A 15,358-nucleotide genomic window follows, 5' to 3' on the forward strand; every position below is an offset into this window, starting at 1 on the left:
GCTAAGCAGTATCAACAATGTAACTAAGGCTTCAAGAACTTCAAGTAAAGCAATTAAACAGTTTATTTTATGGATGCATAACAACTGTAATACATACATTTTAAATGCTCAATAAAAATTTAATGTAGTTATTATTAAATATAACTGATTTGCGCCTTGTATTTTATGCAAGTTCCCATTATATCAATAGGGCCATTCAAATTTCCCGCTGCTTCTTGCCTCTCTCTGTCATGGCTGCCATTCATTCAATTCGTAACAGGAATAGTGGCCACTCAGCCGCTCTTTAGTTTACTGTAATAGCTCGTTCGTCTATTCTATATCTGGTCTCTGGCATGGAATGGTCTTTGTCTGAAAGTCGTCAGCTGATTGGAGTAACGTCAACAAAGCCATGCGCCCTGTCCATATCAACACACAGACACTACAGAGTACAGAGACAGCCAGTTTGAGTACAGTAGCATTAGAAACAAGATACCAGTGAGAACAGATTTTGTTCTTTGTGATTGTGGCAGTGTTTTTGTAAATTGAACATTGTGAGATGCCTTTCATATCAAAAGATTGGAGATCTCCCGGTGAAGAATGGGTTAAAACAGAAGAAGGATGGGAAAAGAAGAAAATACTGGAATGTGGACGTCGGTTTGCCTCATTTCAACAAGAAAATCTGGATACGAGGTAGGACTTGCTTTGTTTATTTACTCAGCTGATGTCGAGGCGATCGATAAATGCGACAGTTTCACTTTTCTCTTTCTGCTCTTGACTTTGCTTGAAACTTAAGATTTGATATGACTTTTGTGTTTTTTTGAGACTAAATCACACATTAGTCCTACCATTGAAGACGAATTTATCTATTTGATAGATGATTAAACCACTTGGAATCATTCTCAACAAAATCAAAGTCATTCAATGAAAATTTAACTTTTGTTAGTCTACTTCTTGTTCACCAATCAGAAAATCTACGTAATTTATTCTCATAGTTTTCTCAGGTTTAAATCTTATTATATTGAAGCTGCAAATGTCAAAAATGCACAGTCAATACGGCTGATTGTCTCTGAGAACCCACCTAAAAATCAGTTGGACCTGTTGGACAACATACTGGAGGCTATGGAAAAACCTCCAAATCACACAAATTAACCCCCTCGCATCACTAGAGCCCCCCGTATTTTTTTAACACATTTAAATCATCCTCGCACAGAAAATTCGATAGAAGCTTTTTTGTTCAGCTCCCGGAAATAAGCCTGTATCCATAGTTGGATTCCGACCAAATTCAAATGGTGACCTGGGTTACTGTATCGAGTTTTCATCGAAAATATGAAGTTTTCCCAAATGCGAAAGGTACCAGCCAAAACTATGAGTTCGCTGTGAAAACTGAACACCAAATCTGTCGCATACTACACTGATATAGTGATTGAAAAGATTCAAGATTCATTTATTGTCAGAGAACTTTAACAAAAATGCAAGTCAAAGTCAACAATTGAATAAAAAAATTCTAAAATATAACAATAAACATTAATAGTCATCACAGTCACATCGTAATATATACAAAAGAAGACAAAGATAAGCAAATTCTATATAATATAATAAACATTTTTAAAACAGTTATATCACAGTTAAGAAAATACACAGACATCACCACAAATCCTCAAACCATATGGACAGCAGTCAATTAGAATCTTTTTAACGGAAAACTTAAAACTATTAATATCACATTTTTTAATATTAGCAGGCAGTTTATTAAATAACCTCTTTCCAAATTCAACAAAACTTTTCAAAGTTAAATGGTTATTGCACTGTGATAATCTAAGTGCTTTTGCTTGACTTGTAAAATGATTGTGAATATTACTATTTATGGGTAAGATGGAAAGATTTTTTCTGGTATACATCAGACATTCAAACACATACAAAGCATAAACAGTCATAATATTAAGTTTTTTAAACAGAGGTCGACAATGTGCTCTACTATCTACTTTTCAAATGATCCTTATGGTCCTTTTTTGTACAACAAAAAGTTTCTTCATATTGGTATATCTCCCCCATGCCAAAATACCATACAACAGGTGTGACTGAATGTAAGCATAATATACAGCTACCAACACATCAATGCTAACAATATTTCTTAATCTACATAACATAAAAATGCCTCTAGATATTTTCTTACTCAATGAAAAAATATGATTTTCCCATTTCTTATCACTCTTCAATGTGATGCCAAGAAATTTGACATAACTAATATCTGTCTTACAACCAAAGTCAAAATCTAACAACTGGGTCTTATCTTTATTGAGGCAAAGAAAGTTAGCAGCTGTCCAGTCCTCAATAGTTGCATTAATCTGCCCCAATACATTCAAATTGGTAAAAATCTTTTCACACTTAATCTGGACTGCCAGATCATCAGCAAACATAAAAGCCTTAATATCTCCATTACTTATAGCAGCTGGCAAGTCATTGGTATAAATAATGAAGAGTATAGGTCCAAGTGTGGAACCCTGGGGTACACCTGTCTGAACCTTCAAAAGATGAGAAAGAGAACCCTTATAAAAAGAAGCCTGAAATCTATCACTTAAATAGGGAATCATAAGCTTAATAGACACATCATCAAACCCATAAAACTGGAGTTCTTTTATCAAAATCTCATGAGATATGGTGTCAAAAGCCTTTGACATGTCATAAAAACTACTAGAAACCTTGTTCTTACCATCCAGCCAGTTAATACAGTTTTTCATGAATTCAGATATAGCACCATGAGTACCTCTTTTAGATCTATATCCAAATCGACTATTTGTGAACAGTGAATTACTTTCAAAATAGCTTATGATTTGCTTATAGAGTACCATCTCAAATATCTTTGAAATTATAGGAATAATGGAAACAGGCCTATAATTGTTGTAATCCAGAGATGAACCCTTTTTCAACAAAGGAATAACTTTAATAAATTTCAGACATTTAGGAAATTAACCATCCTTAATACAAATATTAAAAAGGTAACACAACACTTCACATACAAATGGTGCAGCCAATTTCATAAAACATGACTTTAAATAGTAAACATCAAGACAAGCACTATTACTGAGAGATAATATAGAATTATACACCTGCTCAACAGTAATACATGAAAAAGAGAAAGAATTTAATACAGGATTATCTTGTTTGTGAATGTCAAGATAATAAGAAATATCATTTACAGAGGTAGGTACTCTTTGAACAATATTACTAACACTTTCAACAAAGAAATCATTAAAACCACCTGCCGTCAGGCAATCATTTTGTTTACTGTCTTTTAAATCGTTCTTGTTCAGATTCTCTTTTACAATAGACCACAATTCTTTGGGTTTATTTTTAGCTGTCAGCACACGATTACAATTGTAATTGAATTTGGCTTCCCTCACAGTCTTCTTGAATATGTTTCTTAATAAATTATACTTATCCTTGTAATGAACCAAACCCGATTGTCTGAATAACTCATAAATAAGCAAACAGTCATCCTTTAATTGTCTAATATCATCATTATACCATTTACAGGAAGGAGCAGCTTTTTTCTTGCACATGACATTCTTAACAGGAAAGCATAGCTCAACAGCAGTTGAAAATTTTCTATTGAAAAACATAAATTTATCCTCCAAAGAATCAATAGAATAGATCTCTATCCAATTAATCATACTAATCAGCGATTCGAATAAAGGAATATTTGAATATGTCAATGGCCTAATAATTTTCCTAGAACTCTGAAACTTGTAATTAGAATCATAAGTTACTTTAGAATCCAGATCCAACATAGTATGGAAAATGATGGCAAAATGATCCGAGACTACCATCGGTTCAACTTTTACAGAAATAATCCTATCCCGATGAATAGATGAAGCTATATTATCTATGCATGAACCTAATTCATGTCCAACATAGGCAGGTCTCGTTACTTCATTGACTGTCAAATTAAGATTAAAGCTATGTAATAAATTATTCAATATCACAGTATGACTAGATTGAGACAATATGTTTACATTGAAGTCACCACAGAGGATGACTGAAGCATTGGATTTATTCCTGCAATTGAGCAACTCCAGCATTCTACAAAGAATATCAATAAAGTTTTTAAAATTACTCTCCTCTGGATCTCTGTAAACTTCAATGCAGATAATATTTAGATCATTGATTAAGACTGCAGAAATCTCACACACCCGCTGAACAGACAGATCTATGAGGTAGGAGATCTCAGCACCAACAAGACCATTCTTTATAAAAATTGCCGTTCCACCTCTTCGCCCAGAAGGTCTGCAATAAGCACTAGTGCAGTTGTATCCCATCACTGAGAGTTCAGAGAGTTCATGCACCGCCAGCCAATGTTCACAGATACAAAATATATCAACATTATACTTGTTCAAAAGACAATAAAGTTCATCTAATTTGTTAATAACACCTTGAGTATTCCAATGAATTACAACCAAGTTTGATTTTTTACTCACATTTAAATTTACTTCACAGTTACCATTTGACTGACTAAGAGAACCATCAACTAAGTATTGACTATTCTTTGGGTGGTCTTCAAGTTTAAACTGTTGTTGCCACTTTGTTTCCTTGCAAAATATTTTGCAATGTAGGTATTTTTTGGCCAAAAGTCAGCCTTGTACACAACATCAAACTCACTTTCAGGAACACCAATCTTGAATGAAGCATAAGAGTCAGGATAATTTGAAACAAGTTTCTCAACTGTTAGATCACTAACTCTTTTATTCTTTAAAAATTCTGACATGTTTTTGCAGGTTGTAGTGGGTGTGAATCTTGAAACAAAAATAATTTTTTTGTGATCCCTAATTGACAGACCCTCTACACCAATCAAACTACCAGTGATGAAGTTTTTGTTTTTCTTAAAATTGGTTTTACCATGTAATTTAGCAGTTACAGAAGATTGAACATTCAATGCAGGGGTTTCTTTCCTGGGTTTACCTTTTTTCCTAACCACTGAAGTCCAGTCTTTGTCATTTGGAGTACAAGCAATATTCTCAACAGTAGTATTATTTTCAACCATATTATCAGTAACAATCAAGGACGGAAAATATGACGAATAATTTTTCATAACATTCTCAGAATCACTCACTGATTGTTTCTGTTTTTGTGTATTATGAATCATAACCTCACAGTCACTTGATATCACATTATTCGCATATCAATAAGCAGACCGAGAAGTCGATTTTTTGTTTGTGGAGGCTGAGTGTTGTCACAGAGAAGAGGATTCCTCCTACTTTGTGGTGTTGTCTACAAGATCGATAGTTACTATCGATTTTTTCGACTTTTCGATCAGTCGATGTCAGAAGAAGCATGTTGTTTCAAATTAGAACCAACTGTCATGTTAGGATTTGAATCACCGTCAACAAGTTTGTCACCTTTTATGTTTAATAATAAAGCCAATATAGTATCCAACTTTTCATTCAATTTAATACTATCCTGTTCAAATACACTAAGTTCCTCTGAAACTTGACTAAATTTGTAATTAAAGTCTACAAGACTACTCAAATCAATTTTACACTCACGTAGCTTTCCTAACCTAGAATTACAGGTTGTACAAAACCATCTAGAGTTATCTCCCAGCTCATCGATTTTATGAAGATCACTCGAAGAAATGCTCACACATTTTGAGTGATACCACTTATCACAAAAAACATCACACATGATAGCACTATCTTCGGTAAAAGATATTCAAGATGGCAGTGAACAGTGATTGCGAGACTTCATGTGGTAGTTGTTCAAAAATCGTTAAAAATAATGATAATGCTTTGGAATGTGATGGGTTTTGAGCAAAATTCTAGCCGGTGAGCTCCCCCTGTTATCTCAGTTGTTATTGAAGATATTGACTCTTTTTTTTAAATGAAAGAGGAGGAAAAAATAAAGCGTGTGGCTGCACTTTAGTATATGGGCCGCGGAATCTAGCATTGAGACCTACATGGATCGATAGAGGAGATCAAGACGAGATCAACCATGTATAACATTGTTGTCGATTTCCAAGGATTAGCTGAAAAAAACATGGTGGAAAGTTAAAAATTTTTATATCAATTTTTATTCTTTATAATTTTTTTTATGGTTACTGTACAATAAATGTTTTAAACTAGTGCAATATTATGTAAAATTTGACGAGGAATCCAATGTAACTAATTTCAGGTTCGTAACTTCAGTAGTTTTTGAGATATTTGCAAAAAATGTGCGAAAAAGTGCAAATTTTTGGTTTAAAAGAGGTGAACCTGTTTTCATGGTGATTGATAGGTATTTTAAACTATTGGATTTAGTAGAATGATAAATTCTGAAGAAAAAATGAACCAGTCTTTTGTTTGCCTAAACTTAAAATTGTTTGAGAAATTTGGGCAAATAAAAATATTGTAACTCCATTTTTTTATCTTCTCAAGGAGAAGATAAGGTTAGGAAAAGCTCAGGTTAGGAGATGCTAAGGTTAGGAAAAGCTTAGATTAGGGAAAGATTAGGTTAGGAGAAGCTAGGGTCAGGAAAAGCTTAGATTAGAGAAATCTTGGTTTATGAAAAAAGCTTAGGTTGAGAAAAGCTTAGATTAGGAAAAAACTAAGGCTAGGAAAAGCATAGGTTAGGAAAAAGCTAAGGTTAGGAAAAGCTTAGGTTAGGGGAAGCTGGGTCTAGGGAAAGCTTGAGTTAGGAAAAGTTTAGATTAGAAAAAGCTTAGGTTTGGAAAAGCTTAGGTTGGGGGAAGCTGGGTCTGAGAAAAGCGTGGGTTGGGGAAAGCTTGGGTTAGAAAAAATGTAGATAAGGAGAAGCTTAGGTTAGGAAAAGCTTAGGTTAGAAAAACCTTAGGTCAGGAAGAAGCTCAGGTTGGAAAAAAGCTAAGGCTGGGAAAAGCTTAGATTAGGGGGAGCTGGGTCTGAGAAAAGCTTAGGTTAGGGGAAGCTTGGGTTAGGAAAACTTAGATTAGAAAAATATTGGGTTAGGAAAAGCTGAGGTTAGGAAAAGCTTAGGTTGGAAAAAAGCTTAGGTTAAGAAAAGCATAGGTTAGGAAAGAGCTAAGGTTAGGAAAAGCTTATGTTAGGGGAAGCTGGGTCTGGGGAAAGTTTGGGTTATGAAAAGTTCAGATTAGAAAAAGCTTAGGTTTGGAAAAGCTTGGGTTAGGGGAAGCTGGGTCTGATAAAAGCTTAGGTTGGGGAAAGCATGGGTTAGAAAAACATAGATAAGGAAAAGCTTAGGTTATGAAAAGCTCAGGTTAGAAAAAAGCTTGGGTTAGGAAAAAAGCTTAGATTAGGAAAAAACTAAGGTTAGGAATCTGAGGTTGTGAAAAGCTTAGGTTAGTGGAAGCTGGGTTTGAGGAAAACTAAGGTTAGGGAAACCTTGGGTTAGGAGAAGGTTAGATTAGAAAAAGTTTAGGTTAGGAAAAGCTTAGGTTAGAGGAGGCTGGGTCTGGGATAAACTTAGGTTGGAAAAGCTTAGATTGGAAAAAGCTTAGGTTAGGAAACTCTTAGATTGGGAAAAGTTTAGATTAGGAGAAAGCTTAGGTTAGGGAGAGATTAGATTAGGAAAATGTAACATTAAGTAAAGCTTAGATTAGTAAAAGCTTGGGTTTGGGGAAGCTGGGTCTGAGAAATCTTAGGTTGCCGGAGCTTTGGTTAGGAAAACTTGGATTAGAAAAAGCTTAGGTTAGGAAAGGCTCACGTTAGAAAAAAAGCTTAGGTTAGGAAAAGCTTTGATTAGGAAAAATCTGAGGTTAGGAAAAGCTTAGATTAGGAAAAAGCTAAGATTGGGAAAGCTTAGGTTAGGGGAAGCTAGTTTTAAGAAAAGCCTAGGTTGGGGGAAGCTCGGGTTAGGTAAAGCTTAGGTTAGGAAAAGTTTAGGTATGAGGAGGCTGGGTCTGGGATAAACTTAGGTTAGTGAAAGTTTAGCTTGGAAAAAGCTTAGGTTAGGAAAATCTCAGGTTAGGTAAAGCTTGGATTAGGGTAAGCTTAGTTTAGGAAAAACTAGGTTTAGGAAAAGCTTGGGTTAGGAAAAGCTTGGATTGGGAAAAAGCTTAGGTTAGGAAAAGCTTGATTCGATTCAATAATTTTGACAATCTTTTAAAGCTTCTGAATTGCATTGGAAGCTGAATAAAATGTGATACTCAATATCGGTCTGCACTATGCCTATGCAAAGATATTGTACTCTTCTAAAGCTAAAATACTACATTTTCTTGTATTTTTTTCCAAATATTCTAATAATCTATTAAAGTTTCTAACCTCAAATATATTTTAATGAATTCCCTGCAAAAATCCCAATGAGATTTAGCCAATTTAGTAGTCACTAAAAGTAGTAAAAAAAATTAAATATGAGAATTGTAGAGTATTGAGTGTGCAATTTTTTTTCCAAATATCTCAAACAGTTTTGAGTTTAGGCTATCAAGTGACTGAACATTTTTCCTTTAGAATATATGATTCTACTAAATCCAATAGTTCAAAATACCTATTAATCATCATGAAAACAAGTTTTAAAGCAAAAAAAATATTGCACTTTTCTGCACATTTTGTGCAATATCTCAAAAACTACTACAGTTACAGCTCTGAAATTTCATTGGATTCCTCGTCAAATTTTACATAAGATTGCACCATTTTAAAACATATTGTAGCCATAAAAAATTATAAAAAATAAAATTTGATATAAAAATTTTGAACTTTCGGCCATGTTTTTTCAGCTAATCCTTGGAAATCGACAACAATGTTATACATGGTTGATCTTGTCTTGACCTCCTCTATCGATATTATGTAGGTCGTAATGCTAGATTCCGCGGTCCATATACTAAATTGCCCCCAAGCATGCTAGCCTATTTTTATACAATTTAGTTCAATTTTAATATTAGAAATAGCTGTTCCAAAACGAACCTTATTTTGAAGGAAGGACAATTCTAAATATATCAGTATCTCAACTATTTTTTAAGGTATCAACTCAATTTTTTTCTGATGAGATAAGGAAAAATAGGTGTTTCTTCTATGAATTTTATTTTGAAAGACTAATTAAAACATTAAAAAAAAGGTTTGAATTTCTGAAGTAAGACTCAACAATGAAGAATGAGGTTATGCTAACAATGAAGAATTAACTGTGAATGATGTGTATGAAGCCAATAGAACAGCTGACTCAGATATGGCCGAATTCAAGATTTCAAAATAAGCAATTGCTCGAATGAATGTTGGCATCAATTCAACTTCTTCGAAAGTGATTGAAGAGTACCGGTAACTGCAGGCAAGCATGGACATTGAAATACAATATAATTGATTAATCGATGAATCAAATAGAAATTATATATTATTCTGGGGAGTTTTCATTAATTTAACATTAGAGTTTCTAAATCTGACCCTGAAACACAACAGAAATTGGTAATTTTTGGTATATGTGACTAACTATTATATCTTACAATACTGTATTGCACAATTGTATCTCAACTATTTTTGAAGATATCATTCAATTTTTTTATCATTCAAAATTGAAGAGGAAGAAAATATAGGTGTTGGTAATTTTATCCTAAAAGACTAATTTAAACATTTAAAAAACAATTATGTTCAGGCCAATTTATGTCAGGTTCAAGTCATTCACATTTATAGTAATTAAGATGATTGAATAGAATAATTAAACATTGAGATAGGATTCAAGAGTTGAGATGAAGAGATTTTTCAAAAGGAGATAAGAACACTTGGAGTATAGGAAGAACTTTAAAGTTCAGAACTAAAAGTTGAAGAAGTGGTGAACAATGTACAAACCTTTACTTTTGATCACATTTTCCTATGACAATGATGAATTTTAATTGAATGAACTCTTTGATCAAGTCAAATAATTACTAACCTGAACAAGTCCGACCAAAGCTTACTGAGCCTGGGCAAAGACCAAATCTTTCCTAAACTAAGCTTTTTCTAATCTGAGATTTTTCTAACCTAAGCTTTTCCTAACCTTAGCTCCTCCTAACTTAAGTTTTTCCAAACCCAAAGCTTTTCCTAACATAAGCTCTAACTAACCAAAGCTTTCCCTAACCAAAGCTTTACCTAACCTAAGCTTTCTTTAACTTTAACTTTTCTTAACCAAATCTTTTCCTAACCTTAGCTTCTCCTAACCTAAGTTTTTCCCAACTCAAAGCTTTTTCTAAACTAAGCTTTCACTAACCAAAGCTTTCCCTAACCAAAGCTTTTCCTAACCTAAGCTTTGCCCAACCTTAGCTTCTCCTAACCTTAGCTTCTCCCAACTGAAGCTTTTCCTAACCTAAACTTTTCCTAACCAAATCTTTCCCCAACCTAAGCTTTTTCCTAACCTAAGCTTTTCTCAACCTAAGCTTTTCCTAACCTTATCTTCTCCTTACATAAGCTTTTCCCAACCTTAGATTCTCCTAACCTTAGCTTTTCAGAACCCAATTCTTTCCCAACCTAAGCTTCCCCTTACTTGTGCTTTTCTTAACCTAAGCATTCCCTAATTGAAGCTTCCCCTAACCAAAGCTCTTCCTAACCTAAGCTTTCCCTATCCAAAGCTTTTCCCAACCTAAGCTTTTCCTAACCTAAGATTTTCCTAACCTTATTGTTTCTAAGCTAAGTCTTCCTAACCAAATCCTTTCTATGCAAAATTTTCCCAACCTAACCTCCACTAACCAAAGTTCTCCTAACCTTACCTTTTTCAACCCAAAACTTTAAAACCCAAGTCTCTCGTTATCCCCAACTCAACAAGGCCTAACTCATACTAACAAATGCAGTTCAGCCCAACCATTAAACTTTCCTCAAACCAAGCATAGCCCAACCTAATATAAAAAAGCCTACCAGATAAAGACAGAGCAACCCTCAGGCTTGCTCAGTCTTCATCACTCAAGGTTTGATAGTCACATCAAACATTGGTAGGTAGGGTTTCATCAATAGCATTAGATACATGAGAAAATGTGGTCAGCAGTAATGGTTAGCTCCATATAAAAATATTCTCAACATTTTTCAGGCGAAAACCGGCACATTTTTGATATTTTCCAGATTTCCTATCAACTTCATCAATAGCATTAATTACAGGAGAAAATGTAGTCAGCAGTAATGGTTAGCTCTTTGATGGAATTAGAATAATTTTTTTACAAATTTGATATATTTGAATTCTAATTCAAAATAGCTTTTTCCCATAATTGGAATTTTTTTGAAAAAATTGAAGATAATGAAAATTATAATTGGAACCGTTTTAAGAGTAAGTTAGCCTGTGGTACTTTTCAGTAAGTTGTATAATTCTGAATGATTGAATAAATAAATGAACTTCAATTATTAATACCTAAATGAGACTTCACAAATTTAGTACCCATTGGGATTACCAATTTTTTTCAAAAAAGTATTCCAATTATGGGAAAAAATGTAGATTGAATTATAATTCAAATATATCAAATTGAAGTTTGTAAAACAATAATAATAAAAAAACAATAAAATGGATATTGAACTCTTGAATCAATAATCGAACAAGTTGAAATTGGAATCTTTCTTTTCGAGCAATATTAAAAACTGATGACAACTCTATTTAGCATGCTTCAAATTTGTGACCTTTAGAGAATAGAGCAGCAACTCTATAACTCTACAACTCTATGGTGCTAGTAAAAACATGATAGGATTATAGGTTAGACAGAATTCAATATTTGCTATTAATATTAAATTTCAGCAATTAAAATTGTTATTTAGCTACCAACACATATTTTTTCTTCTCTTTTCATTGAAAAAAAATTGAGCCCAATAATATCTTCAATAATAGTTGATACAAAAAATTATAATTTAGTATTGTCCTCCCTTCAAAATAAGGTTAGTTTTAAAACAGCTATTTCTAATATTAAAATTGAATCAAATGGTATAAAAATATTCTATAGTGAGGTCCACGTTATAATGGCAGTGTATGATTGACAATACTGTTGCTGTCCTTTTCTATCAAACAACAAAACAGATAGCACTATCTCTCTCTTGCTTTGCAATGTTGTATATTTGCCAGAATATTTTATTGTTACTTTTGACAGTGACTGTACATACTGTACAAAAGTGAACAAACAATTCTCACCCGCCATTTTTTTCCTTCATTCTATCAAAATACTTGAGTATACAAGTCGTATAATTGATTTAAAATGTATTTTTGAAACCATGAAATAATTTTTTAACATTACCGTATGAGAAACACAAATTAAAATACCTGAAATGACATTTTAAAAGTTGATAACTAACCATCATAGACTTCATCCATACTTCAGTTAGCCTACAAGTATAGGTTAGAGCTACTCATACCGGTATAAATAATATTGATAAGTTATTTCAGAACTAATCCATTTAAATTACTTATTTTTAAATGGGATTTCTATTTTTCTATTATTTTTAAAAGAAATTGGAATAGAATACCTACCAAATAACTTAATCTCTGTTGTTTTGAAATTCAGATTGTTGTATCACAGCTTTTTAAAATAGCGGCCATTCCAGGTTTGTATAAAAATAGAAATCTGATCTCAGTTATAAAAGCAAATTTTTGAATGGAATTATGAAAAAAATATATTCTCTTGATTAATTTGGCATTAAATTGATTATTTTATCAAGGAAGTGATAATTATTATTGGATTAAATTTAATGGGATGAATTGAGTAACAGCTTTGTCACTGTAATTTAGTAACAGTGGCAAAATGGAGAGACTTGGCAACGTTTTTCTCCTATCTTTCATCACTGCCATTATAACGTGAACCTCACTATAGCGCGCTTTATTTTGACTTCCTCTTTCATTTAAAAAAAATTGAGTCGATATCTTCAATAATAACTGAGATAACTGTAATATTTGTTGGTTTTGGTAATTAAAACACAATTTCCCATACACCATTTTATTATCGACATCATACAGAGCACAGACGTAATTACGCACAAAAATAATGCTGTCAGCTGGTAGTCAGTGCTACCAACTTATAAGTACAAAGTATCTCAACTTATAATAATTCATAATGATATAATATAAAATAATGCATTACACTTTCCTCCCCTTAAAAGTTTTGTCATAGCCAGTAAGTCACAATTCGGTAAGTATATTCAAATCCAGTAAGTACATTTTCATAATAACATTTCAAAAATACAATGGAGATATAATTATTCCAAGTTTGAAAATTATAAGTCTAGAACAGTTCTTGGTTTTACAGTATGACCAGAACGTCTCAACATTGGAATGTCAACATCATTTTTCTCAATAGGAACATCATTATTAGAAACTGCAATATTAGTATCTGGTATCAAGTTACTAGCAGAGGATACAGAGTCCATAACAGTTGGTTCGATTGGTATACTTGACAAAGGAGCAATAGGAATATTATCTTTACTCTTTTCCAATTCAGATACACATAAAGATGAATGATTTTCATCCATTAAATTTCTTTCTAATAAAGGTAAAATTGATCAAGATGTCTCTTCCAAATAAATCCACTATCAGTTTCAATTTTATAAGTAACTGGACTTATCACATTTAAAATTTTTCCTTTAATCCACTGACCTGATTTGTAATCTTTTATCATAACACTTTCCCCTTTTGAAAATTTTACATTACGTTTCCCTCTAGAAAAATGTCTTGAAGAATGATGTCAGTTTCCCTCTAGAAAAATGACATTCTAGTTGTTTATCTACATCCATAGAAGTATTTGGTCTAATTCTATCTAAACGCATATGTAATTTTCTGCCAATATGCAATTCAGCAGGTGTTCTACCAGTAGTACAATGAGGTGCATTTCTATAATAGAGTATATCCACTGATAGATTCTTTGATAGGTAAACCTGATTTTAACAGTACTTCAATACCTCTTGTAAAAGTTTTTACAGAATTTTTACAAAATACACAGTTTGTTGCAGGTTGATAAGGTGCAGTTTCCATATGAACAATACCATTATTATTCATAAAAGTTTCAAACTCTTTCGAAGTGAAAGTTGGACCATTATCTGTTACAAGTTTATAGCAAATGCCCCATCTAGCAAAATAGTCTCTAAAAGCTTGAATAGTCAATTCAGTAGTGATGTTCTTCATTTCTACAATTTCTGGCCACTTATAATTAGCATCTATAATGACTAAATACATTTTACCAACAAATGTTCCTAAAAAATCTGCATGAATACGGTGTCCTGGGCCACTAGGCCAGTCCCAATTATGTAAAACTGCCTTTGGAGGATTACTTTTCACACTCAAACATAATATACAACTTTTACAGATCTCTTCAATATCATGATCTATTTTCAGCCACCAAACATAAGATCTTGCAATAGATTTCATTTTTACAACACCTATATGACTACTATGTAACTCATGTAAAACATAGTTTCTAAGATTTTGTGGTACAACTACTCTATAACCCAACATAATGCAATTTTTCTCAATATACAATTAATCTTTTCTAGTAATATAGGGTTTTAAATATTCCACGTTTGATGGTATTTGAATCCATCCATTTGAAATCAAATTATATAGTCTTTACATAATAGTCTTTTTGAGTTTGCTTAGTGACATCGATTTTATTGAATATAGATACGGTATCTTCTATCAAGTTCAGATATGTAAAACCATCAGAATAGTTTTCATTATTAACTTTGAGTGGTAGTCTAGACAATGCGTCAGCTACACAATTTTTATATCCATTAATGAACTGGATTTCATAATCATAAGATGATAAAAATAAACACCAACGCTGTAACCTACTAACTACCATTACAGGACCGCTTTTACAACCAAAAATAGAAGTTAGGGTTTGCAATCAGTAGCCAAAATGAATTTACGACAGTATGAAAATTGATAGAATTTTTTTATACCAAAGATAATCGTAAGAGCTTCCTTATCTACTTGTCTATAACCAGATTCAGCTTTAGAAAGCGTTCGTGAAGCATAACCTAGAGGCTTATCCTGCATAACATTAGATAAAATACAACCTACTCCATAAGGAGATTTTATCAATAAAAAACTAATACTATCTTGAAAGAATGCACATCTCTCTTGTACTGCTAATCCAGCATCACTTAGTCTAGAAATTACTTTGTCAAGCCGTGAAAAATGTTGTTCATCATTCATTCCTGTTACAAAAATATCATCTAGGAAGCATAAAACACCATCAATACCTAGAATTAATTTTTTCATTTCTCTTTGAAACAATCCTGGAGCAGGGGAAACACCGTATAGTAAACGGTTATATCTGAATAAACCTTTATGAGTAGAAATTGTCACAATATTTTTAGAATCTTCTTCTTACTCAACTTGTTGATGAGCTTGAGATAAGTCGATTTTTGAATATTAGTTTTCCTAACCCAAGTTTTCCAAACCTAAGCTTTCCTCGAACTAAAACTTTTTTCCTAACTGAAGCTTTCTCTAACCTAAATTCTCCTAATCCAAGCTTTTCTTAACCTAACCTTCA

General features: G+C 32.7%; 1 protein-coding gene across 2 annotated transcripts in view; it reads left to right on the top strand.

Annotated features, from left to right (window-relative positions):
- Positions 1–247: 247 nt before the first annotated feature.
- Positions 248–15,358, top strand: part of LOC111046683 (F-box only protein 25-like) — a 114,651-nt gene continuing 99,540 nt past the window's right edge. For both annotated transcript variants that reach the window (XM_039428301.1, XM_039428300.1), the window contains exon 1: positions 248–669. In XM_039428301.1, the coding sequence (XP_039284235.1) occupies positions 536–669 (134 nt within the window). In that variant the 5' untranslated portion in view covers positions 248–535. The remainder of the gene's footprint in view (positions 670–15,358) is intronic.

This window comes from Nilaparvata lugens, chromosome 5 (assembly GCF_014356525.2).
Source record: "Nilaparvata lugens isolate BPH chromosome 5, ASM1435652v1, whole genome shotgun sequence".
Taxonomy (NCBI): domain Eukaryota; kingdom Metazoa; phylum Arthropoda; class Insecta; order Hemiptera; family Delphacidae; genus Nilaparvata; species Nilaparvata lugens.